The sequence below is a fragment of the Elephas maximus genome, chromosome 27 (genome assembly GCF_024166365.1).
Source record: "Elephas maximus indicus isolate mEleMax1 chromosome 27, mEleMax1 primary haplotype, whole genome shotgun sequence".
In the NCBI taxonomy this organism is placed as follows: domain Eukaryota; kingdom Metazoa; phylum Chordata; class Mammalia; order Proboscidea; family Elephantidae; genus Elephas; species Elephas maximus.
In genome coordinates, this window is record NC_064845.1 from 32,940,847 (window position 1) to 32,968,324 (window position 27,478).

The window sequence follows — 27,478 nt, forward strand, 5'->3', positions numbered from 1 at the left end:
ATCGTTTTCTCCAAATGTTAAGATGTTTTAGGGCAGGAAAAGTTGCTCTAAGTTCATGTGCTAATTTTCTGGGTTTCGTGTATTTTTCCTACAGAAAGAGTACAGGGGGAAAATGCCATTATAAATTACATTGCTACCATTATAAAGTAGTTCAACATCAACTGAAAGTCCAAAAATAACATAATATAAAGATATGTGAGCACATTCATCAGCAGGGCAGAATATTTTTCATAGAAAAGTCACTTTGGATTTTAGAATTATGTCCATATAATTATATATGAGAGCGCTTGGGTGACGCTGAACTATTAACCGAACCTATCCAGAGGCACGTCAGAGGACAGGCCTGGCGATCTGCTTCTGAAAGGTCACATGGGGTCATCATGAGTCAAAATCAAATCGACAGAAACTGACAACAATTATATATGCACGTGTGAGTAACCTTTTGTCAATGGCACTGATGAATTTTTCATACTAACTTTGTCAAATAGCTACCCTTATAGTGGGAATTTTAATTTATAACCTGGACAGATTATAAAAGTTTATACCTTAAAACATGGCAGAAATTGGCCTACAGCATTCGATTTGTTAATATTTTAGGAGTCTATCTTTCAGTAAATCAGAGTCCTCTGTAAAGAACAGATCCAGACCTGGATCTAATGGTTTGTGTGTTGTCTTCTAAGATGTTTACATTTTAGGATTAATCATGATACCTGAAAGTAGTGATAAGCTACTGTAAGTACCAAATAATTTTTCCCCTTCTATATTTAATATCTGAGAGCTCTGGTGGCACAGTGGTTAAAGTGCTTGACTGCTAACTGAAAGGTTGATCTTTCAAAACCACCAGCAACTCCATGGGAGTAAGATGTGGCAATCTGCTTCCATAAAGATTTACAGCCTTGAAAACCCTGTGGGATTGCTATGAGCCAGAATCAACTTGACAGCAGCGGGTTTGGTTTTTGGTGTTATATTTAATATCATGTTTAAAACAATTTGTTACAGGAGCAGATTTGCTAAACATATATCATCTTCCTTCATAAAAGGAGGATATTCAGTAGTTTGGGAGAGCCTTTTTTTTTTTTTTAATTTTTATTGTGCTTTAAGTGAAAGTTTACAAATCAAGTTAGGCTTTCATAAAAAATTTATATACACCTTGCTATATACTCCTAGTTGCTCTCCCTCTGATGAGAGAGCACACTCCTTCCCTCCACTCTCTATTTTCGTGTCCATTCGGCCAGCTTCTGACACCCTCTGCCTTCTCATCTCCTCTCCAGACAGGAGCTGCCCACATAGTCTTGTGTCTACTTAATTCAAGAATCTCACTGTTCACCAGAATCATTTTCTATCCCATAGTCCAGTCCAATCTCTGTCTGAAGAGTTGGGTTTAGGAATGGTTCCTGTCTTGAGCTAACAGAAGGTCTGGGGACCATGACCTCCAGGGTCCTTCTAGTCTCAGACCATTAAGTTGGGTCTTTTACGAGAATTTGAGGTCTGCATCCTACTGCTCTCCTGCTCCCTCAGGGAGTCTCTGTTGTGTTCCCTGTCAGGGCAGTCATTGGTTGTAGCTGGGCACTATCTAGTTCTTCTGGTCTCAGGCTGATGTAGTCTCTGCTTTATGTGGACCTTTCTGACTCTTGGGCTCATAATTACCTTGTGTCTTTGTTGTTCTTCATTCTTCTTTGCTCCAGGTGGGTTGAGACCAATTGATGTATTTTAGATGGCTGCTTGCTAGAGTTTAAAACACCAGACACCACTCTCCAAAGTGGGACATAGAATGTTCTCTTAATAGATTTTATTATGCCAGTTGACTTAGATGTCCCCTGAAACCATGGTCCCCAAACTCCCACCCCGGCTATGCTGGACTTCGAAGCATTCAGTTTATTCAGGAAACTTCTTTGCTTTTGGTTTAGTCCGGTTGTGCTGACCTCTCCTGTATTGTGTGTTCTTTCCCTTCACGTAAAATAGTTCTTACTTACTATCTAATTAGTAAAAACCCCTCTCTCTCCCTCCCTCTCCACTCTTGTAACCATCAAAGAATATTTTCTTCTCTGTTTAAGCTATTTTTTGAGTTCTTATAATAGTGGACTGAGACAATATTTATCCTTTTGCAACTGTATTTGCCCTCTTGCAACTGACTAATTTCACTCAGCATAATGCCTTCCAGATTCCTCCATGTCAAGAAAATTTTCACGGATTCATCATTGTTCTTTACTGATGCGTAGTATTCCAGTGTGTGAATATACCGTAATTTATTTATTCATCCATTGATGGGCACCTTGGTTGCTTCCATCTTTTTGCTATTGTAAACAGTGCTGCAGTGAACATGGGTGTGCATATATTTCTTCGTGTAAAGGCCCTCATTTCTCTAGGATATATTCCAAGGATTGGGATTGTTGGATCGTATGGTAGTTGTATTTTAGTTTTTTAAGGAAGTGCCAAGTCGATTTCCAAAGTGGGTCTACCATTTTATATTCTTACCAGCAGTGTCTAAGTGTTCCAATCTCTCCACAACCTCTCCAACATTTCTTATTTTGTGTTTTTTGGATTAATGCCAGCCTTGTTGGAGTGAGATGGAATGTCATTGTAGTTTTGATTTGCATTTCTCTAAAGGGTAGTGATTGTGAGCATTTCCTCATGTATCTGTTAACTACCTGAATGTCTTCTTTAGTGAAGTGCCTGTTCATATCCTTTGCCCATTTTTTAATTAAGGTATTTGTCTTTTGATTCATTTTGAGTTAGTTTTTGTGCATGGTGTGAGGTATGGGTCTTATCTTGGTTTTTTGTCAAAGGATATCCAGTTATGCCAGCATATTTGTTAAAGAGACTGTCTTTTCCCCCATTTAACGGACTATGAGCCTTTGTCAAATATCAGCTGCTACGTGGATGGATTTATGTCTGGATCCTCAATTCTGTTCCATTGGTCTATGTATCTGTTGTTGTACCAGTACCAGGCTATTTTGACTCCTGTGGCAGTATAATAGGTTCTAAAATCAGGTAGAGTGAGGCTTCCCACTTTATTCTTCTTTTTCAGTAATGCTTTACTTATCTGGGGCCTCTTTCCCTTCCATATGAAGTTGGTGATTTGTTTCTTCATCTCATTAAAAAATGTCATTGGAATTTGGATTGGAATTGCATTGTATCTAAAGATTGCTTTTAGTAGAATGGACGTTTTTACAGTGTTAAGTCTTCCTATCTGTAAGCAAGGTATGTTTTTCCACTTATGTAAGTCTCTTTTGGTTTCTTGTAGTAGTTTCTTGTAGTTTTCTTTGTATTGGTCTTTTACATCTCTGGTAAGATTTATTCCTAAGTATTTTATCTTCTTGGGGGCTACTGTAAATGGTATTGATTTGGTAATTTCCTCTACAATGTTTTTTTTTGTTGGTGTAGAGGAATCCAACTGATTTTTATGTTTATCTTGTATCGTGATACTTTACTGAACTCCTCTATTACTTTTAGTACTTTTCTTGAGGATTCTGTAGGGTTCTCTGTGTATAAGATCATGTCATCTGCAAATAGAGATACTTTTACTTCTTCCTTGCCAATCTGGATGCCCTTTATTTCTTTATCTAGCCTAATTGCTCTGGCTAGGACCTCCAGCACAATGTTGAATAAGAGTGGTGGTAAAGGGCATCCTTTTTTGGTTCCCGGTCTCAAGGGGAATGCTCTCAGACTCTGGGAGAGCCATTTTCTTAATGGACAATTTTCTAGGGCAGCACAGTTTCTCCTTCCATTCATGTGGTACTTTTGTCACAGTTAATGAGCCAATAGTGATACATTGTTATTAGCTAAAGTCCACAGTTTACATTAGTATTCACAAGCCATTTGTATTTTAAGGAAACAGCTGAGAAAGGCATTTAGCTGTAATACTAATTATATGTTTTATCATTATTTAATGTTGTAGGATTGTGTCACAGCTGAGCTAGTAAAATGTCTTCTAGCCTATACTCGGTAAGCTCCTAATAACTATTAGTTAAATCAAATTTAATCGGCTTGTGCCCTTCGCTGTAAATATTGTAGCTATTTCTTCTCCCTGGCAGCAACATATGGTTGGCAGAGTTCAAGTCAGCTAGCATGTATTCATTACTAACTATGTGCTCTCAATTGTGGGACTAGAAAGAAAATATAGCTCTTAATGAGCATAAAATATAAATGGAGAGAAAAGATACTGAGCAAATAGCACAGAGCAGTACATACCCAAGTGCTAAAGTATGTCATACAAGGTGAACTCCAAAAGCAGTTAAAAAAGGGAAGATACCCACTGTGGACAGGCATTAACCAGGAACTACAAATACTTCAAAATTTAATTTTCCTTAGTAGTTTATCTTTACTGTCTCTTTTAAAAAGCATCACAAGGAGCTAGGAGATTAGACTGCTTCTTTTTCAGCGAGGGTGTGCCACAAGTTGGAGAATCAGCCCCTGACTATGGCGAGGTGTGCATGTGTGTGCTCTCCTGTGTACATTCCTGGGAATAGGGCTGAAAGCTTTTTTTTTTTTTCTTTGAGGTTAAGGATTATATCTTTAATTCTTTCTTTTTTTTTTTCCTTTACCTTTGCCTCTAGACTCTATATATAAAACCGAAAACCCACTGTAGTTGAGTCGATTCCAACTCATAATGACCCTGTAGGACAAAGTAGAATGGCCCGAAGGGTGTCCAAGGCTGTAAATCTTTGTGGAAGCAGACTGCCACATCTTTCTACCATGGAGTCACTGGTGGGTTCGAACCACTGACCTTTTGGTCAGCAGCCAAGCACTTTGAACCCCTGGACCAGCAGGGCTCCTTAACTCTACGTAAAACCAGACCAAACACATTGCCATCGAGTAGATTCTGACTCATAGTGAGCCTATAGCACAGAGTAGAACTGCCCCACAGGGTTTCTAACGAGTGCCTGGTAGATTTGAACTGCTGACGTTTTGGTTAGCAGCCAAGCTGTTAACCGCTATGCCGTCAGGGCTCCGTATATGTATAGTACATGCTCAATAAATGAGGACCTGCTAGACTGGGAACTCCTTTACAGCAGTGACTGCATCTTGTTCATCTATGTTCAGTGTCTAAAAGGGAACCTAGAATATAGGAGGTGCTTATATGATTCTGGGTTATATGATTCTGAGTGAATCTATGTTGAAGAAATTGATTTTAGTGAATTAGCCACTAAGTAACTATTTCCACCTTATATGTTTAATTTTCATTGCCTAGCAGTATGGCCTTAAAGCAAATTACTTAACTCTTTCTGTATCTGTTTTTATTTTATCTTTTTATTTTGAAATAATTATGTGCTCACAAGAATTTATAAAAATAATACAGACAGGCCCTATGTACCAATCATCCCGATTCTGCCAATGGTAGCATCTATGTAACTATAGTTCCAGTCTTCAGAAAAAATATTATGGTAAAAATAAGTCTTTCGTAATATGTACTAAAACAGTAATTGTAGGGAATGGAATTACAGGAGACTTAAAAGTTACACATTTCTGTAATATTTGAGGTTTGAGGTTTTGGAGTGTTTTTTGTTTTTTTACAACAAGCATATTTTATTTTTATTGCTAGAAAATAGAACAGCGATTAAGAAAGAGAACAAAAACCAGTTTTAAGTGATAAACCTTCCAGGAATGTGTCGGGTTAGCCAGTAGATGACTACTGAAGGGAATGGCCGAGAAAAGCATGTTTCTCCATTTCCCAATCCCCAGAGCTTCTCCCGTTACTTGTGTGTAAAGTATTTGAAGCTTGTTTGAGCAAGTATTTGAGGAGCACAACATGCCTACTACAGTCTTTAAAAGGAATCCAGTTTTGCTGGTTTGTCCAAATGTAAATTTTAACTATCTAGTGAAGTATTGTTTAAGATTTTGAAGCTTAGTGTAAAATCTGCATATTGCCATTTTTAACTTGAAAAACAGTTTTTAACTAGAAACAGATAATTCCAGAGGTATTACACCTGCATTCATTAACTAGCAGTCAAAAGTATTTAAGATGTCAAATGTGTGTATATATAAGTCCCTGCCTTGTAGGCTTTTATATACGGTGAAACCTGTGGGAGCCACAGCTTGGCAGGACTGCCTGTTTTTTGGGATCTTGGAATTTTTCAGCCTTTGACAGACTGCAGTCTTACCGCTTTCTTTTGCTCACTTTTTCTGGAAAACATTTGAGTTTTCCGTCTCTGACAGGTTTCTGTCTTTCACGGGTTCCAGTTTTCGCAGGTTTTACTGTATTTACTTATGAAGAAAAAATGATTTATACAAATCACTTTTGTTGTAATTGTGTTTTCTTTTTAATTTTCCCATTGTCTCTAAAATGTAGGTGTAGTTGGAGAAAAACATAGTCATAAAATTTAACTAATTTATAGCTAGAAAAGAAAGGGATTTTTTTTCAAACTTTTCACTTTACAGATTTTTTTAAATGCTCTTTATTAGCATTAAATAATCCGAGAAGTGGACTATATGAAGAAGAATGTGGCATCAAGACTGGAAGAAGACTCATTAACAACCGGTAGTATGCCGATAACATAACCTTGCTTGCTGAAAGTGAAGAGGATTTGAAGCACTTAGTGTTCAAAGACTACAGCCTTCAGTATGGGTTACACCTCAACATAAAGAAAACAAAAATTCTCACAACTGGACCAATAAGCAGCATCATGATAAATGGAGAAAAGATTGAAGTTGTCAAGGATTTTATTTTATTTTACTTGGATCCACAATCAACAGCCGTGGAAGCAGCAGTCAGGAAATCAAATGATATATTGCAAATCTGCTGCAAAAGACCTCCTTAACGTGTTAAAAAGCAGATGGCATTTTGAGAACTAAGGTGTGCCTGACCCAAGCCATGGTATTTTCAGTCACCTCATATGCCTGGGAAAGCTGGACAATGAATAAGGAAAACTGAAGAAGAATTGATACCTTTGAATTATGATGTTGGTGAAGAATATTGAATATACTACTGCCAGAAGAACAAAAAAATCTGTCTTGGCAACAGCCAAAATTCTCCTTAGAAGCAAGGATGGTGAGACTTTGTCTCACGTACTTGGGGTGTGTTATCAGGAAGGAACAGTTCCTGGAGAAGTACATCATGCTTGGCAAAGGTCAGCGAAAAAGAGGAAAACCTTCAACGAACGAGGTGGACTGACACTGACTGCAACAATGGGCTCAAACACAGCAACAATTGTGAGGATGGTGCAGGAGCAGGCAGCGTTTGGTTCTGTTGTATATAGGGTCACTATGAGTCGGGACCAACTCAACTGCTTCTCATGCCCTGGAATTGATCACTGCAACTGCTTCTCATGCCCTGGAATTGATCAACTTCAGTGATCTAGAAATTAAAACCCCTTGTTTTTTCTTATCACATCCTCTTTACCATCCACTTCATTCTTTATACGTCCCCTGGGATGCTGCGAGTTTGATTATCGGACTTCAGAATCCATGAGCTCCTCATGACTTCACTTGACCTCTTACCCTGCCTGGGCCACATGGTCATGGACAGTCATTTCAAAAACTATTTTTTCTAGTATCAGTTTAATTAATAATGTCTTGACTGTGGATATGTGCAAGTAATATAAGAATTATAAAGGCTCCTGACCTTAGGTTACTTATTCCAGAATCCTGCCACCCTTGAACTTGGCTTTACACTGCCTCCAACCCTCACCTTGGATCGTCATATTTTTGCTGCAGGATAAAGTCAGAAAACCAGGTTAACTGTACCTGGAACATATTTATACATACGTGTAATTTCATCTGGGCTGTAACTTCATCCGTTAATAAAACCTGTGACATTTAGAAAATAATATTTTTTTCAAATCTTTTCCATTCTTCTCAAATGCTCAGGTTGCTTGTCCCATCTAGACTTCTACCTTCAGCATGTGGTTCTGCCTTCTACTTGACCCATTTTGATTCTTTCAGTCATTTTCCACCACAGGCTGCTTTCTGGGAATTACAGGCCTCTTGAAGTTTTCTTGATGTTGCTGAAAACATTTCAGCCTTCTGCACAACATCTCTTTCATGCAGATTGATGAGTAATATTTTCTTAATCTTCATTGCCAAGAAAATCCCTGTGAGCAGCTGGTTTGTTTTTAATCTCTCTAAGCTATAAATGTCATGAGTAATGCTTCCTTCTTGTGATGGTTAAAGTTGTATGTCAACTTGGCTGAGCCATACTTCTCAGTGGTTTGGCAGTTATGATGTAATTTGGCAGCTGCATAATGATGTAACCACCTCCCTGATGAGATCTGATACAATGTAATCACCTCCATGATGAGATCTGCTATGAGCAGCCAATCAGTTGAAAGGGAGTTTCCTTGGGGGTGTGGCCTGCATCCAATATATGTGGAATTTCTGGTGAAGCTTGCTGGTGTTGCTCATTGTGAATCCTCATCTGACCCCAGGCTCTTGGCACCTAAGCTAGCAGTTTACCTTCCGATCTTGGTAGTCATCAGCCTCCACAGCCTGTGAGTCAGAGGCCTGCTGTTTGACTTGCCAATCTTGGGTTCACCAGCCCCTGCAGCTGTGTGAGTCAGAAAAAGCTTCTAGCCCAACCCACAGATTTGGGACTTTCCAGCCTCTACAACTGCATGAGCCATTTCCTTCATATAAATCTCTCTCATATATATATTTTATATATATATATTATATATATATATAATTGAAACCCTGGTGGCCTAATGGTTAAGTGCTAAAACTACTAACCAAAGGGTCAGCAGTTTGAATCCACCAGGCGCTCCTTGGAAACTCTATGGGGCAGAGCCTACTCTGTCCTATAGGGTTGCTATGAGTCAGAATCGACTCAATGGCACTGGGTTTGGTTTTGGATATATATATACATATACATAATGTGTGTATATAGGAGAAAGATTTATATCAAGGAAATGGCTCATGCAGTTGTAGATGTAGATAGATACAGATATATACTTCACTGGTTTTGTTTCTCTAGAGAATCTAGCCTAAGGCAAATACAATAAACTAATGCCAACTAATTTATACTAATTGATACAGCTTGATGAACCATCAATTTTTTCTCAGTAGACATTTTATAGTTTTGTTTAACTACCTAAAAAATGTTTCAGAAATCTTGAAATTTAACTCGAGAGGATTCTAAATTTTTCTTTTTTTTGAAAAGTAAATATTTATAGCATGAGGAAGCATATCATCTTCTTTTCCATGGGTATTAAGAGCATAAATAACAAACAGAATGATATAAGAGGAAAATTCTTTTTTTTTAAATAGCTTAACAGATCTAGCTAGTACAATAATTTACTGGTTAAAAGCATATTGCTTTTTAATGGAGAAATTTATTCTTCTCATTTTCTATTTACTTTCAAGTGATGGGGCTTAGTTTTTTCCTATATTCTTCCACCCCCAACACTTCTCCCCAACACGGTCGCTATCCCTACCTTGTGTCTCCTTCCACAGATAGGTATTCTATTATTGTGTGTATTTTGGTAAGCCTCCTCACTTCTTTTTTTGGATAAGATGAAATGTGAATAAATGAAAGGTAACAACAACAAAAACCCTTCAGAATACCAAGACCATTTGACAGTTGTTCTTTTTCTCTTCCTTCCATTCCACTTCAGAGAAGCACTATCTTATTTCTTTTTGGTCCCAGAAGTTGTTGAGTCTATTTTTACTAATAGTGACCTTGTGTCTACCCCAGAGTAGAACTGCCCATAGGGTTTTCTTGGCTGTAATCTTTACGGAAGCAGATCCCCAGGTTTCCATCCCTTGGAGTGGCTGGGTATGTTTGAACTACCAACCTTTCTGTTAGCATCCGAGAGCTTAACCATTATGCCACCAGGGATCCTTTGGTTAATTGATTACAAAAATGAATAAGTGATTCTTTCCATTAAGGAGTTCATAGTCTAGTTGGAGACAGTTACTTGAACAAATTATTGTAATACAGTATAACCAGACCAATGAAATATGAAATTGAGTCATGGAGAAGGGAGTGATCAATTTTTCCCTTGGTAATAATAACAAATGTTTGATTGCCTGCTATATGCCAGACTCTGTACTGATTCATTGAATAAATAGATATTGGCCAGCTACTATGTTCCAAGTATTTTGCTAGGAACTAGTAAACAAAACAGACATGGTACCTGCCCTCATTTATTCCTCACACTAACCCTAGGTAAGAGGTATTATGGTTGATAAACTAAGAGAAGTTACCTAACTTGTTTGGGGTCACACAGCCAGTAAGTGATAGAACAGAATTTGAATAACATGTCTGTCTGATTCCAAAACTCACATCTTCCCACCAAGCTAAAATGATCTTTAGAAGTTTGCCAGGGAGATAAGGGTGTGCAGAGAACACACAGTCATAGCATGAAGCTCAGTAACTTGCCTCGCCCAAATGAGCTCTGCCTTTTTAACTGCTTCTTGATTTTAGCATTGGACTAATGCTGCGTCTTGCTCACTGGCCCTCCATACAGTTTATTCAAAATATAGCAGCCAAAGTGACCCTCTTAAAACACAAGTTGTATCCTGTCACTCCGTACAAAACCTTCCAATGGAGATTTCCCTTCCCTGTACCCTGTTCCCTTCTGCCTCAATCTGTAGATGTAGCCACAACCATTGCTGTTGGTTTGATCTATATACTTTCCACATTGACTATTCACTTATAACCTTTTCTTTAAACAGAAATGATGTCACACTATGCATATTACTCTGCAAATTGCCTTTTTCCTTTTGTATTTACAGTTGGATGTCCCATCCTCTTTACGTAAAGATATATATTCTCTTGATCCGTGTTGTGACACACTAGTGTGAGAAAAGCTTTCTGTTTTATTGGTTTCAGATTACATGATTCTTTTATCATGTTGCTATGTAATGGTAGATTATGTATTCATATAACAAATAGCATTTTTTAATAATAATTACATTTTTGTATCTATAACATGAAATAACTTACTTTAAAAATTTTTATTGCCACATTGTTGTTGTTTGCTGCTACGGAGTCAGCTCTTATTGATGGCAACCTTACGTATCACAGAACAAAATGTTGTCTGGTTCTGTGCCATCTTCACGATCGCTGGTATGCTGTTACCATAACAGTGTAATATTCATTATGCAGTTGGATTCATCACCAGAGAAAACTCTGAATAATATATGGCACCACACAGATTCTCGAAATAAAAGCAATTAATTATGAGAACGTTTTCATTATTATAGTTACTCCCAGTTGAGAAATTTTACTTGCTTTTGCCTCTGCTTATCAGTAGAGATATTAAGATTGTGTGCAGTGAAGGACAGAAAAGCTGATAGCCAGGAGCGGAGCCAGAGGGCTTGTCTGTACACAATCAGGACTAATTAGCTATTTGATGAATGAGAGGTGCCACTGTGAGTAAAGGCTGCAAATGAGGCCTCAGCTTGGCTTTTGATGATTTTGAATGTACTTTTTTTCAGTAATTTTAATATATGAAAACTTTGTTATTTTTTATTACAGTCTCGTGTTATAGCAGTACTGGATTGGGAGCTTTCAACCATTGGTCATCCTTTGTCAGACTTAGCTCATCTTTCCCTGTTCTACTTTTGGCCAAGGACAGTTCCACTGATAAATCATAGTTCTTATTTTCAAGAAAACATAGGTATAAAAATATATTGTCTAATTTGATATTCATATAAGATTGTCTTTATTATTCTTCATAATTTAAAATTTTTAGGATTATCTTACTATTTTAGGTAAATGATTTGTTTTCTGAAAATATTTCTAAATCATTTTATTTTTATTGATCTTTCTGAACTTAACGTTCCATTTTTAATAATTTATGAAAGAATTTGATCCTTTGTATATAATATTCTTTTTGGAATCAAAATTTATAATGTTTTGTTACATGGATTAATAGTTATTATATTCTGTTTTTTATATATCTGCAATATTATGACATACTGACAAATTCACCATGATATTTTTCTTTTGAAGTTTATATATGTGCTGTTTTTTATAGGGGTGCCATCAATGGAAGAATTGATTTCAATATATTGTCACCACAGGGGAATTAATTCTGTTCTCCCTAACTGGAACTTCTTTCTGGCACTTTCATATTTTAAAATGGCTGGAATAGCACAGGTAAGAAACAGCTAAAAATCTTACTTGATGACCTCAACTTCTGATTATAAAGCCATTGATTGACCAGGGCTGATGATGAGGGAAGAGTTATCTTTGTATTTCCCAGAGCCTAGCACAGCACCTAGCAAATAGAAGCCTCTTAATATATAATTTTTAGTGAATATAAAAGTAAAATTGTCCATTTTCCAATGCCGTGTTTATGTGATTAATTTTGAGAGGAAATTGAGCATAAATTTGATTTTCGAAATAATAATTTAAATAAATGCTTTCTTATGTATACTAATCCAGTCTGTAGGTACTTTAAATTTCAGGGATTTATTTAATAAATCAAAGTGTTTCACAAGTATTAGTGAAAAGAGGGTAGGGTTTAGAGGAGGAAGAGGTAAATAAAAATTTTTAGAAACAAAGAATGGGAAAGAAGGATTAAGGAAAATTTTAGTATTTTTCCCTGTCCTCAGAGTTCATGCTATTCACAAACAGTTACAGTGCCTTCTAGGAAATAGTTATGTTACATCTTAGCTCATATTCTAAGGCTTGAACATATTGAACAATATGTGTTTCTCAAAATAGGATTTAGAGTATCTTTCAATACCTGTCAGTTTCCACAAATAAAATACCAAATAGGCTTTGATTTCTAAATGGCTTTTCATTTCAAATAGATGTTTGACATGGGTTATGATTAAGTTAATATATACATCATAAACTATATAGTAGTAGCCTTAGAGATGATCATGAACATTCCATTTCAACTGGCAATGTGAAATTGGAAATGATGGAAAACTGCTACAGTGTTATATAGCCCAGAGAGTTATTTACACGAAGAAGTAATAGAATTCAGTTCTTTGTGGGGTTTTTTTGGGGGGAGGGGTTTGTATTATGTTGGGTGGTGCAAATGGGTAAGGAACTCAGCTGCTAACTGAAAGACTGGAGGTTAAGTCCGCCCAGAGACACATTGGAAGAAAGGCCTGACTATCTACTTCTGAAAAATCAGCCATTGAAAACCCTGTGGAGCCCAACCCTACCCTGACACACATGGGGTTGCCATGAGTGGGAGCTGGCTCGATGGCAACTGTTGTGATTTGGTTTTTGTATTGTGCTGGAAGCACAGAACATGGAGAATGAAGAAAGAAAAGCTGATTTGTATTCAGCTAACACTGTTCAAAGGAGGCCCAAACAAACCAAACCCATGCCGTTGAGTCAATTCTGACTCCTAGTGACTCTCTAGGGCAGAGTAGAACTGACCCATAGAGCTTCCCAGGAGCACCTGGTGGATTTGAACTGCCAGCCTTGTGGTTAGCAACCGTAGCGCTTAACCACTACGCCACGAGGTTTTCCTTCAAAGGAATATTTTCCATCTTTTTTTTTTGAACCTCTTCAAAGGAGACAGTCTTACCTAAATTAGAGGTAAAAAAAAAATGAGGGAAAATATTCTTAGAAGTTATCTAATTGCCTTCTCTTTGGTTTTATAATTTTTTAATCTTATTTTAGTTCCTTAAGAAGTTTTCCCCCACCAGGAAGGGAGAGTAGTGATCTGCAGAGGTGATACAGTTTGCACGTTTGACATGTTTGTTAACTGCTAAGCTCGTTTTCAAATTTGGTTTGTTTCCCAATTACCATTCTGCGAGCAGGAGAGTGTGCAAACTAGACGTAGCAAATATGACCCTTTATGGGGGTATAATTATCTGACATATAAATTAATAGAATTGATAGTCTGATTTATATCTTGGTAACTCATGAATTTAGCTAATAATAAGAGTAAATTTACTAGAACCTGTTCCACACTGGGTGGCTCATGTAGTTGAGAAACTGTAGATAGACTTACTGGATAGTCAAAGGATCGTTTTCAATAAATCTTAATTGCTTTATATTTACTTATAGGGAGTCTACAGTAGATATCTTCTGGGAAATAATTCATCTGAGAATAGCTTTTTGTTTGCCAATATTGTGAAACCTCTGGCAGAAACTGGATTACAACTCTCAAAAAGGTAAGCAAAACAGATTTCTGGGCTAACTCAAATTAGAACCTTTATTGTACTTACAATAAAAATGGGTATGTGAATATTACAAACTTCAGGAGGATAGGAATGGTTTTTTTGCTTACTCCACAATTGCTGCTGCCAGTTGCACTAGTTTGTTTGCTAAATCTCTTATGTGCTAAAAAATAAAGTGACCTCAAACAGAAAGAAAATTCCCATATTCGTAATGAAAAGTTTTTTTTTTTTTTTTTTTTGGCCAAACTGAATGGATAAACGTTTAAGGATACAGACAAAATTGTCAAATGTTCCCTTATAACATTTGTTACTTACACATATTTACACATACCTATTGAAAATTACATATTATATAAAATGATTTATTAATTTAGAGACATTGCTCTCTTCCGCTGTTACGTTTCATGAAATTTTATTCCAGCATTTCATAGGCGTCTTTGACATCCAGGCCTCTGTCAGTGGGGCACACTGGGAGGCCTCTAACACACTTTGCCAATCACACTTCTCTCCAGGTGGCGTGATATGTAGCACTCCTGAGTGCATGTATGAGGCTGTCCCTGGAGATCCTGCCTGAGTCGCCGGTACCAGTACCCATGGCATAGCATCAGCCCAGTTGTTTTTTACAATGCATCTTACAGAGGGATCTTTATGACTACCACAAGATTTTATTTCTGATGACATTCAGCAGTTGTATTTGTGAGGCATATCCCAAGAGATAATTATTAAACTTGTGTTCAGTTTCTTGGCTTCCTTTTTTAGCGATTGTGATAAGTGGCTTCAATCAGGATTCAAAATACCTTGATTGAGGTCATGCCAGGCTCATGTGTTTTCCCCAAAGAGTACTTTAAGCATTAAAGTTTAATGTACAAAATAAAGTGATTCTACGTTCAGCCCATAGTATGAGAGAGAAAAAAAAAAAAAATTTAGCAACTCATTCTGAGGGAGTTGCAGGGGTAGTATGAAATGGAGGATGGAGGGACTTCTTGTTATATTCAGAAATGTGTAATAATGATTTTGAATGTCTGTGTTTTGTTTTGTTTTGTTTTTTTAAAGAACTTTTAATACCGCACTACCACAGACTGATACTGCTGGACAGTTGTTTGTCCAGACTAGAGCAGGCCGGGAGGTTCTTAGTAGGGTGAAGCATTTCATGAAACAACACATCCTTCCAGCCGAAAAGGCAAGTATTGTATAAACATACAGAATGTATTTGTGCTAAAGGACTATTGATGACTCACTTCTGTTATCTCTGTTTCTAGGAATACCACGGCATCCTTATCTTTGCAGTCAGTCCTTACCTAGATTTCCCTCTTTACCCTAGCACTGGGAATCCCTGGGTGCTACAAACAGTTGCTCAGCTGCTAACCAAAAAGTTGGAGGTTCGAGTCCATCCAGAGGTGCCTCAGAAGGCCTGGTGATCTATTCTGAAAAATTAGCCATTGAAAACCCTGTGGAGCCTGGTTCTACTCTGACACACACGGGGTCGCCGGAAGTCAGAACTGACTCAGCAGCAGCTGTTTCACCCCAGCACTGAGCTGCTATAGAACCTGATCCAGAAAAATTCCAAGTTTTTAAAAAATGCAAGGGAATGCCACAGATAAGTTTGTAGACTAAAAATTAAGTCAAAGAGGGTTAGTCATTTGTAAGGCTGGGATCCTAAATATTTATTTTAATTATTATTATTATGTACCCACTTGAGAATTTAATGAGAACTCTAGACTGCACAAGTAGACAACCCAGAAAATTTTGCATGTCATTTCAGAATGCTCACTGATACTATGACCTCTCTTCCCCATAAGATACTATTTTAAAGTGTTAAGTTTCAGTTCACTGGAGGTAGAGAGGCAAAGTAGCATATTTATTCATTCAGTTAACTCATTATCGGTTACCTAATAAGGGGCTAGGCATGTAGGGAGCCAATGATGGTAAAAGAAAGAACAAGACAAACAAGGCTTATGCTCCCAGGTAGCTTACAGTTTCCCAGAGAAGAAAGTTATTAAATAAGAGATAAGTACTATGAAGAAAAGTGAAAAGCTCTTATGAAAATATGTCAGGGAGATGGGGCAGAGTATGTGTGTGGGTAGAAAGCACTGGTATTAGGAGTCATAAGACATTGATTCTAGTCCACCCTGCCATGAGTTAGGAGGTCTTGGGCAAATAACTTTCTCCAGCCCTCAGTTACTTCATCCACAATGTGAGTAGGCATCAGTAGTTATACAATAAATCCTCATTTTAATCTTCTATGGTTCTAAGAAATCTAGAGCTAGACTGGCAAAATCAAATAGAGAACTAAAAAAACACCAGAAGCCTCTTTCAACAAAAATGTACAGAGCCGATACGTGTTTGTCGGGCAGATAGTGTTGTTGCTTGAATTAAATAAACACTTATTTTTAGTAAAGATCTAGGTTGAGATGAACTCAGCTCACAGACAAGGTGTTTTTTTCTGCTGAGTTTTTTTTTTTTTAATTGTACTTTAGATGAAGGTTTACAGAACAAACTAGCTTCTCATTAAACAATTAGTACATGTATTGTTTTGCAACATTGACTGCCAACCCCACGACATGTCAACACTTTCCCCTCTTGATCTTGGGTGCCCTATTAGCAGCTTTCCTGTTCCCTCCTGCCTTCCAGGCCTTGCCCCCAGGCTGGTGTGCCCCTTCGGTCTCATTTTGTTTTATGGGCCTGTCTTATCTTTGGCTGAAGCATGAACAAAGCAGGGCAACGTTTTTAAAGAATGTCCTGTTTGAATTTGAGGACATTCTTTCTAACATGGTTACCTCTCATTTGTGCTCTGTGATTAAAGTATTGCTTTGGAGACTTTCTGCTCTATTTTTTCAGTTCTGAGCTTTAAAATACTGAACTTTTAGGTATTTAAAAGGGAATGTGACACTTTTGGTTAAAGATAGTAGATTGAATTCAGCATTTACCTCTCCTCCCTCAAATAAAATCCCACTGAAATAACTATAAAGAAGTTTTAGAAAATGAAGTAAATTTGTCTAACAGTAAAACAGGGGAGAATATATCAGAGCACTAAAGGTTTTGACAACAGAATAGAAATTGGAAAGCAGAATGGATCATACTAGAGAATAAACCGTAACAGAGGAAACCACGTCTCAGTGGAAATGAGAGCAGGCTGCAGCAGGGATGGTAACCATTTTTTCACAGTGGGGCCCATTGTGATTGGCTGATACGAAGAGCAAGAATGAGAAGAGGAAGAGAAATCGAGATGCTTGATTGAAGAATTACTTGCAGAAAGGCTGCTTGGGTTGGTCTCCGATACCCCTGTGAGCGGTGGTGTTTGCCACTAGACAGAGGGCTGCAGTAGCTTTCTAAAGAGAGTAAATGATCTGCTTCAAAGAGGCCAGGCCTTCCAAAGTGCCAACGGGTGCCCTAAAGTAGGGTCCTCCGTGTTTCGGCTTTTCTTTTTCTTGTGGGGGAGGGGTTGGATGGAGACCTCAGCTTCCCTATCAGCCTGCCTGATTCCTGTCTACCAACGCTGTTGCCGTTCAGTTGATTCCAACTCATAGTGACCGTATAGGACAGAGTAGAACTGCCCCAAGGGTTTCCTAGGCTGTAATCTTTACGGAAGCAGACTGCCACGTCTTTTTCCCACAGAGCAGCTGGTGGCTTCAAACCACTGACCTTTCGGTTAGCAACTAAACTTTTGGCTAGTTTAACCCTTGTTTAACCAGGGCTCCTTGATTCCCACCTGCTCACCCTCAGATGAAGCCATCTATTGGTGTGTTAAAACTTATAACCAGCCTGTCATTCAGAGGAGAGGCTAGATGGAATTGACAGAGGAAACCAAGCAAGCAACCTATGTTAGCTTATTCTTTCATTCATAAATATGAATAGGCAAGCGAGGGAGAACAAGGAACACAAAAGAGAAGTGTCACAGGTCAAGTGGTGATACCTGTACCGAGCTTAATATCATCTAGCTATTAAAATATTTACAAAGGAGCCACAATAAAAGAAAAAAAATTTTGTGTGTGTTACATGAAAAAGCAATCTATACCTTTAAAGGGAAGGTTGTGAATGTTTTCTGTGACGGGAAGCCACAATCATTTTGTCTTTGCAGATCTGTCAAACCTGAACCATATCCACATCTGATAAATGTGAGCTTTTTCTTTTTATTAAAAAAAAAATTTGTACCGGCATTTATAAAACTGTTTTCCTACAAATATTTTGTTATCTACATATTTACTACACAAACATACACACACACACAGGTGGATTAACCAGTAAGCAGGGTACCCAAAACCAAAACCCATTGCCGTCGAGTCTGTTCTGACTCATAGCGACCCTATAGAACGGAGTAGAACTGCCCCATAGAGTTTCCAAGGAGCACCTGGCAGATTTGAAATGCTGACCTCTTGGATAGCAGTCGTAGCACTTAACCAGTATGCCACCAGGGTTTCCAAGCAAGGCACACACAGGTTTAATTGTGTTTACTTACTAATCTGTAGGGCACAATTTCACTTCGTCTCTGATGTGGTGAAAAACAGGTGAAATTAGTGCACAATTTCACGTGGGTTTCACTACAGCTGTGATGTGTGAAAAACAGGTGAAATTGTGCACTGTGGATTGGTAAGTAAGCACAAGTAAGCCTGTGTATACTTTGCTTATTGGGTCATCCGTCCCTGCACATACAAAGGTATTTAAAAAAAAAAAAATTGTTTTATCCTATAGAGTGATTCTAAGCAATACTAATCCCCGTCTGTGAAATACACATTTGGAATGATATTTAGAGAAAACTAAATAGCTTTTTCAAAGTGGATGGAGAGAAAGTCTATATAATTCTATTCAATGTTATCGTAAGTATCTTTATAAAAACCAAACCAGTTGTGTCTAGAAAAGAAGGTTGTATACTCATAATATACTCACATGTTAACAGTACGTTCTTCATGCTTTTACATATATTTCAAATTTTCTATGGTAGGAAAAAAGCTTTGCTTTAACAATTCTGATGGCCTTTTGAAACTCCCTGGATATCTAAAAGTGACGTGGAGGCTGAGGACCTAAGAATCATTATCTAGCAAAATATTAAAAGCTCATTCTTCCTTTTTAAAATGGATAAGAAATCCTAAAAATAGTATGCTAATAGGAACTGTTGTTGTCGTTAGGTGCCGTCGTGTTGGTTCCAACTCATAGCGACCCTATGCACAACAGAACAAAACACTGGCCAGCCTGAGCCATCCTTACAATCGTTGTTATGCTTGAGCTCATTGTTGCAGCCACTGTGTCAATCCACCTTGTTGAGGGTCTTGCTCTTATCTGCTGACCCTGTACTCTGCCAAGCATGATGTCTTTCTCCAGGGACTGAGCCCTCCTGACAACATATCCAAAGTATGTAAGATGCAGTCTTGCCATCCTTGCCTCTAAGAAGCATTCTGGTTGTCCTTCTTCCAAGACAAATTTGTTCATTCTTTTGGCAGTCCATGGTATATTCAATATTCTTTGTCAACACCACAATTCAAAGGCGCCAATTCTTCGGTCTTCCTTATTCATTGTCCAGCTTTCACATGCATATGATGCAACTGAAAATACCACGGCTTGGGTCAGGCGCACCTTAGTCTTCAAGGTGACATCTTTGCTTTTCAACACTTTAAAGAGGTCCTTTGCAGCAGATTTACCCAATGCAATGAGGTGTTTGATTTCTCGACTGCTGCTTCCATGGCTGTTGATTGTGGATCCAAGTAAAATGAAATCCTTGACAACTTCAATCTTTTCTCCATTTGTCATGATGTTGCTCATTGGCCCAGTTGTGAGGATTTTTGTTTATGTTGAGGTGCAATCCATATTGAAGGCTGTGGTCTTTGATCTTCATTAGTAAGTGCTTCAAGTCCTCTTCACTTTCAACAAGCAAGATTGTGTCATCTGCATAACGCAGGTTGTTAACGAGTCTTCCTCCAATCCTGATGCCCCGTTCTTCCTCATATAGTCCAGCTTCCCAGATTTTTTGCTCAGCATACAGATTGAATAGATATGGTGAAAGAATACAACCCTGACGCACACCTTTCCTGGCTTTAAACCAATCAGTATCCCCTTGTTCTGTCCGAACAACTGCCTCTTGATCCATGTAAAGGTTCCTCATGAGCACAAGTAAGTGTTCTGGAATTCCCATTCTTCGCAGTGTTATCCATAGTTTGTTATGAGGCACACAGTCGAATGCCTTTGCATAGTCAATAAAACACAGGTAAACATCCTTCTGGTATTCTCTGCTTTCAGCCAGGATCCATCTGCCATCAGCAGTGATATCCCTGGTTCCACGTCCTCTTCTGAAACTGGCCTGAATTTCTGGCAGTTACCTGTCGATATACTGCTGCAGCCGTTTTTGAATGATCTTCAGCAAAATTTTGCTTGCATATGATATTAATGATATTGTTCTATAATTTCCACATTCGGTTGGATTATGTTTCTTGGGAATGGGCATAAATATGGATCTCTTCCAGTCAGTTGTTCAAGAAGCTGTCTTCCATATTTCTTGGCATAGACGAGTGAGCACCTCCAGCAATGCATCTGTTTGTTGAAACATCTCAATTGATATTCCATCAATTCCTGTAGCCTTGTTTTTTGCCAATGCCTTCAGAGTAGCTTGGACTTCTTCCTTCAGCACCATCGGTTCCTGATCATATGCCACCTATTGAAATGGTTGAACATCAACTAATTCTTTTTGGTATAATGATTCTGTGTATTCCTTCCATCTTCTTTTGATGCTTCCTGTGTCTTTTAATATTTTCCCCATAGAATCCTTCACTGTTGCAACTCGAGGCTTGAATTTTTTCTTCAGTTCTTTCAGCTTGAGAAATGCTGAGCGTGTTCTTCCCTTTTGGTTTTCCATCTCCAGCTCTTTGCACATGTCATTATAATACTTTACTTTGTCTTCTCGAGACACCCTTTGAAATCTTCTGTTCAGCTCTTTTACTTCATCAGTTCTTCTTTTTGTTTTAGCTGCTCAACGTTCGAGAGCAAGTTTCAGAGTCTCCTCTGACATCCATCTTGGCCTTTTCTTTCTTTCCTGTCTTTTCAGTGACCTCTTGCTTTCTTCACGTATGATGTCCTTTATGTCATTCCACAACTTGTCTTCGGTCACTAGTGTTCAATGCGTCAAATCTATTCTTCAGATGGTCTCTAAATTCAGGTGCGATATACTCAAGGTCATATTTTGGCTCTCACGGACTTGCTCTGATTTTCTTCAGTTTCGGCTTGAACTTGCATATGAGCAATTGATGGTCTGTTCCACAGTCGGCCCCTGGCCTTATTCTGACTGATAATATTGAGCTTTTCCATCATCTCTTTTCACAGATGTAGTCAATTTGATTTCTGTATGTTCCATCTGGCGAGGTCCATGTGTATAGTCGCCGTTTATGTTGGTGAAAGAAGGTATTTGCAATGAAGAAGTCGTTGGTCTTGCAAAATTCTATCATTTGATCTCCGGCATTGTTTCTGTCACCAAGGCCATATTTTCCAACTACTGATCCTTCTTCTTTGTTTCCAACTTTTGCATTCCAATTGCCAGTAATTATCAATGCATCTTGATTGCATGTTCGATCAATTTCAGACTGCAGCAGCTAATAAAAATCTTCTATTTCTTCATCTTTGGCCCTAGTGGTTGGCACGTAAATTTGAGTAATAGTCGTATTACCTGGTCTTCCTTGTAGGCGTATAGATATTATCCTATCACTGACAGCATTGTACTTCAGGATAGATCTTGAAACCTTCTTTTTGATGATGAATGCAACACATTCCTTCTCGAGTTGTCATTTCCAGCTAGTAGACTATATGATTGTCCGATTCAAAATGGCCAATACCAGTCCATTTCAGCTCACTAGTGCCAAGACTATCGATGTTTATGCATTCCGTTTCATTTTTGACAGTTTCCAATTTTCCTAGATTCATACTTCATACATTCCAGGTTCCGATTATTAATGGATGTTTGTGGCTGTTTCTTCTCACTTTGAGTCATGCCACATCAGCGAATGAAGGTCCGGAAAGCTTGACTCCATCCACGTCATTAAGGTCGACTCTACTTTCAGGAGGCAACTCTTCCCCAGTCATCTTTTGAGTGCCTTCCAACCTGGGTGGCTCATCTTCCAGCACTATATCAGACGGTGTTCCGCTGCTATTCATAAGGTTTTCACTGGCTAATGCTTTTCAGAAGTAGACTGCCGGGTCCTTCTTCCTAGTCTTTCTTAGTCCGGAAGCTCAGCTGAAACGTGTCCTCCATGGGTGACCCTGCTGGTACGTGAATACCAGTGGCATAGCTTCCAGCATCACAGCAACACACAAGCCCCCACAGTATGACAAACTGACAGACATGTGGGGGAACAGGAACTAGCAATATGATATATTATTGAGAAAACACTTTAAAAAAATGGTAAGATTAGTCATTTTTTCCTGTGCTGACTCTACTAATACACTAGAGAAGAACTGTTAGCTTTCTTTCTAACAGGCTTAAGTTCAGAGTGAAAAACACATTATATTATTATACAATTATGTGTAGATTCAGAATTAAGATTGTGAACCAACATACTCCAACGTAGGATCTCAGTAAGTGACTGAAGAATTCACGTGTTGAAGGTGATATTTTGGAAAGACTGACCAGGCACCAAGCATATTTTTGGCTTGCTTTTTATATCAACAAATTCTTTTTCATATTTTAGGAACCAAAGAAAGCTTCTTTGTAATGAGAAATTTTATTTTCATTCTGAGTCCAAATAAGATAAAATTTGCAAGTCCCTAAGTGGGTAGACTTTAGAACAGAGAGTATTAAATAATATAAGCTTTTAAATAATTATGTAAATATTGGAATAATTTAATTTCTTAAAACTGAAGATCATAAAAATGTAGTCAGAGAAAAAAAAACCCTTTGCCATCAAGTCGATTCTGACTCATAGTGACCCCTATAGTCAGAGATCAGAACATTGTAAATGTGTTACACAGTATATTTCTTATCAAACCCAATAGCATTATGAGCACTATTTCCATGGCAATATGAGGAATAGAAATAGTAAACAACCCTAAACAGGATGTCTTCCGACAAATAGAGTTCTTGACAGAAATGGCAAGTGCTCTTCACCCTGGTGCCTTTGAAGTCCTTGGCCTTCTTGAAGTGTTCACTAAACACAGCAATAGCACAGAGTAGCCAGGCTTCAGTGAGAGGAATTTCGTAGTATATTGCTTGTGCAACTATAAATCAGTGCAAAAATTTTAGAAAATAACTTGGTAATATGAATTAAGAGCTTTAATAATATTCATAGCCTTTAACCCTATAATTCTGCTAGTCTAAATGTAGAAAAAAATAATAGATACAGAGACAACAGCAAAATATTTAAGAATGCCATCATACAACATTTTAGTTTTATTTTGATTCTTTTAATTACACAATTGGAGATTACTTTATTATTGTTTTATGTAGCCAGTTTTTAATTTAGGTTTACGCATTTATTTATCATTTTAGTTATTTGCTATCCCTCTTGCAACTCAGGTATTCCTTCTGGGGTAAAGTTCCTATAGTAAGAGTGTGCTGGTGGTAAACTTATTTCTCTTTCTTTCTTTCCTTTTTTTGCTGGGGCAAGGGTGGTGCGTGTCTGGTAATGCCTTGATTTTGCCCTAATTCTTGAAAGATAGTTTTACGGGATATCGAATTCTAGGTCGACAATTGTTTTCTCTCAGCAATTGGTGATATTATTCCATTGATTTCTGACTCCATTTGTGGCTTCATTATCTATCTAATCGTTGCTTCATTATTGATAATCTTTTTTCTTACTCTCATCTTCCCTTTAAGAGCTTTTCTTTTTCGTTGATGCCCTACAGTTTGACTGTGCTCTGACTTCATTGTGCTTTCTGAGTTTGATGACTGGCGTCTTTATCAGTTCTGAAAACATCTTAGCTATATGTATTTTTAATATTGCCTCTCCCCTCGTTCTCTTCATCTAGGGCTCCAATTCGACTTATGTTAGAACTTCTCCCTGTATCCACCATGTCCCTCAATCACTCATATTTTCCTTCTCTTGAATTTCTGTGCTTCATTCCGAGTAATTTCTTCAGCCTTTTCTTTTCCTTTCTGTTTTCCAGCTGTATTTAGTCTACCTTTCTGCCCATCCATAGAGCCGAAATCAAAACCAAACCCACTGCAGCAGAGTTGATTCCAATTCATAGCGACCCTATAGGACAGAGTAGAATTGCCCCATGGAGTTTCCAAGGCTGTAACCTTTACTGAAGCAGACTGCCACATCCTTCTCCCACAGAGCCCTGGTGGGTGGGGTCAAATGCCCAACTCTTGGTTGGCAGCCAAGTGCTTAACCACTGTGTCTCCAGGGCTCCTATCCTTAGAGTAGTGGTTCTCAAATTGTGGAGTGTATCAGAATTGCCTGGATACCTAGTAAGGAACACAGAGGCTCAGGCTCAGTTAAGTAGGATAGGGTCTGGGCCCTTGTGTTTCTACTGAGTTCCCCAGTGATTCTGAATCCCACCAAGCTTGAGAACCAGTACCATAGAGGTTTTTGTTTTGTTTTGTTTTTTGTTTGTTTTTACTATGTAGTCAAGTTTATTCATTAACATCAGCACCAGGGAGGAAAGGGAGAAAGGAAATCCCAAACATGGATAGTCCAGATGTTATTTTTGTGATCTTTTTTACAATGTGATTTTTGTGATCTTTTTTTAAATTTTGTTGTTGAGAATATACACAGAAAAACATACAGTTCAGTGACTTCAAGTTGTGTAACCCTTCTCACCCTTTTTCTCAGTTGTTCCTCTGCCATTAACATAAACTCACTGCCCCCTAAATTTCCTGTCTAATCTTTCGAGTTTCTGTTGTCAATTTGTCCTTCTATATAGATAGATCTTGAAAGAACACAATGCTCAATGCAGACATTCTTTACTAGTTCAGCTGAACTATTGTTTGGTTTTAAGAAGACTCCAAGGACTATTTTTGGCTTAGGTTTAATTGCTATGATTTTCTTTTCCTCAAGTTACACATGGTTCTTTTCAAATTCACCTGATCAGCTTTGATAGACCTTTGTCATACTTTTAATTCCTTTCTTTATTCTTGAAATCTATTGAATGTAAGTATTTAATGTTCTGTGTCTGATCGTTATCTATAGTCTATGGCAGTGTGACTCTGTATTATTGAATTATTATTTTTGCTAACTCCTGCTTATAGTGGTTTGTTTGAGTATTTAGTAATTTTTCATTCTGAACTCATGTTCTTTGGAATGGAACTTTATCTGCAGGGATTATCTAAGGCTCTTGTTTAAAACCCCTTCTCCAGAGAGGATTTGCTTTTGTTGCTGCCAGCTACCTGCAGCCACTGTCACCCAGAAACACCGTAAACTTACCTTTTGGCTTGAGGTTTGGGGGCTCCCTAGGTCTGTGAATTCAGATCCCAAACTTGAGTAAAGGCAGACTTGATGTTAGGGAAATTTCTTTTTCTATTCCACCAAAAACCAAGAACTATATATGAGCCTACATCCCTGTGATCTACCTTGGGCTGGCGGGGGCGGGGGTTCTTTTTTTTTTATTATTTTTGGTTCCAGCCTTCAGATGCCCTAGCTTTATGGTAGAGTATTGGTGTTGGTGGTGGGGTGGTGGTCCCTGATCTACCCTCTAGCCCTGTTTGGGTTGTTTGGTTCTGTCTTCTGACCCCTGCCTATTGTTGTTAGGTACCATCGAGTTGGCTCCAACTCATAGCGACCCCATGTACAATAGAACAAAACTCTACCCGGGCCTGCACCATCCTCATAATCATTTTTATGCTTGAGTCCATTGTTGCAGCCACTGTGTCAGTCCATCTTATTGAGGGTCTTCCTCTCTTTCGCTGACCCTCTATTTTACCAAGCATGATGTCCTTCTTCCAGGTACTGATCCCTCCTGATAACATGTCCAAAGTATGTGAGACAACCCCTGCCTCTATGACCCATTAAAGCCCAGGGCCTAGGCTAACATGGATCAGCCTGCATCTCCCAGACAAACTCAGCTCCAGTGCTCGCTCACACTGAAGAGTCAGGCTTTTTTCTTTCTGACCTCTCAGGAATTCCCTTACTTTCCTTTCAACACAGCTGTGCATTACTAAATATATTTGGTTTTTATAAAAATTATTTTTAGTTTTTTTTATCTAGAATTTTTAATTGAACTGCATTGGAAGGGATACTGTGAATATCTACTGTGCCATATTGCTGAAAATGGAAGACTCAAATCTTGGTATAAGATTTTGGAAGTCTGTTGTCTAATATGGAGGTCTGGTGGTACAGGGGTTTAAGAGTTATAGCTGCTAACCAAAAGGTCGGCAGTTTGAATCCACCAGCCTGCTCATTAGAAACCCTATGGGGCAGTTCTCCTCTGTCCTATAGTGTCCCTATGAGTTGCATTTACTGCAACAGCAACAGGTTTGGTTTGATTTTCCTTTTTTTTTGGTATTGTCTAATACAGAGGCAGCATAATTTGTGAACAGCAAACTTTCAGAATTTTATATGCTTATGTTTGTGTTTTTTTTTTTTAAGAAGAAATATTACTGATTTGACAACGTCTGAAAAAAATTCTTCACCTAAAATTGTTTCCTTTGGTTATTAGCAGTTTATGGCATTGTTTACTTTGACTTAACTTTAGCTAATTAACTTTTTTTCCTTTTATTACTTTAAGGAGGTAATTGAGTTCTATGTTCAAAATGGAAATTCTGTGGATAAGTGGAGAAAACCTTTAGTGATTGATAAGCTCAAGGTAAGAAAAATAAGAAACCCTTTACCATTGTAAATTATACACAAATGTTTCTTTGAGACTTTATTTTGTTGTTGTTGTTGTGTATGTACAGATTATAACAGTAAGGAGCCCTGGGGGTGCAATGGTTAAGCGCTCAGCTGCTAACCGAAAGTTCAGCAGCTTGAACCCACTAGTGGGGAAAGTTTAAATATAGTATTCTGTAATGGGCTGCTGTGAGTCAGAATCAACGCGACAGGAATTTTTTTTTTAACATAAAAATTAGGCTACATAGTGTTATTTATATGATAAATGATGAAGACACCCTTTTACAGCTGTTCAAAGAAAAAAATGGTCAACACTACTTACTGCCAGCTGTTACTAAGTTGAGGCTAAAGTCAGGGCAGGGCCCTTGTCCCACATAGTCTTAATCCAAATTTCATGTTTTCAAATCTTAACAGCAATGTGAGGAATTGAATGGCACAAAACAGTATATTTGGCATGATTATACCCAAATGTGGGAGATTTTGTAAAGGCTATGATTGAATAGGAAGTATTCAAGTAAGCACATTTAGTTTTTCAGTCAAATCTAAGGAAGCTTGGAGGAACAGGCATTTCTTTTACAGTCAAACTGTTGTTTTATGAGGAATTAGTAATCAGTTTTACACACTGTAGGATACAATGAAATAAATAGCTCCATTGCTGTTCTAAATTTCAAAAAGCATAAATACCAATATCTTTTGAACATAAACTA

The 27,478-nt window shown here is 38.0% G+C and overlaps 1 protein-coding gene across 1 annotated transcript in view; it reads left to right on the top strand.

Moving 5' to 3' along the window:
* Window positions 1-27,478, top strand: part of ACAD11 (acyl-CoA dehydrogenase family member 11) — a 109,089-nt gene that overhangs the window by 32,908 nt on the left and 48,703 nt on the right. The window contains exons 6-10 of the mRNA XM_049870877.1: window positions 11,417-11,558; window positions 11,919-12,040; window positions 13,919-14,025; window positions 15,085-15,211; window positions 26,671-26,748. Of these exons, the coding sequence (XP_049726834.1) occupies window positions 11,417-11,558; window positions 11,919-12,040; window positions 13,919-14,025; window positions 15,085-15,211; window positions 26,671-26,748 (576 nt within the window). The remainder of the gene's footprint in view (window positions 1-11,416; window positions 11,559-11,918; window positions 12,041-13,918; window positions 14,026-15,084; window positions 15,212-26,670; window positions 26,749-27,478) is intronic.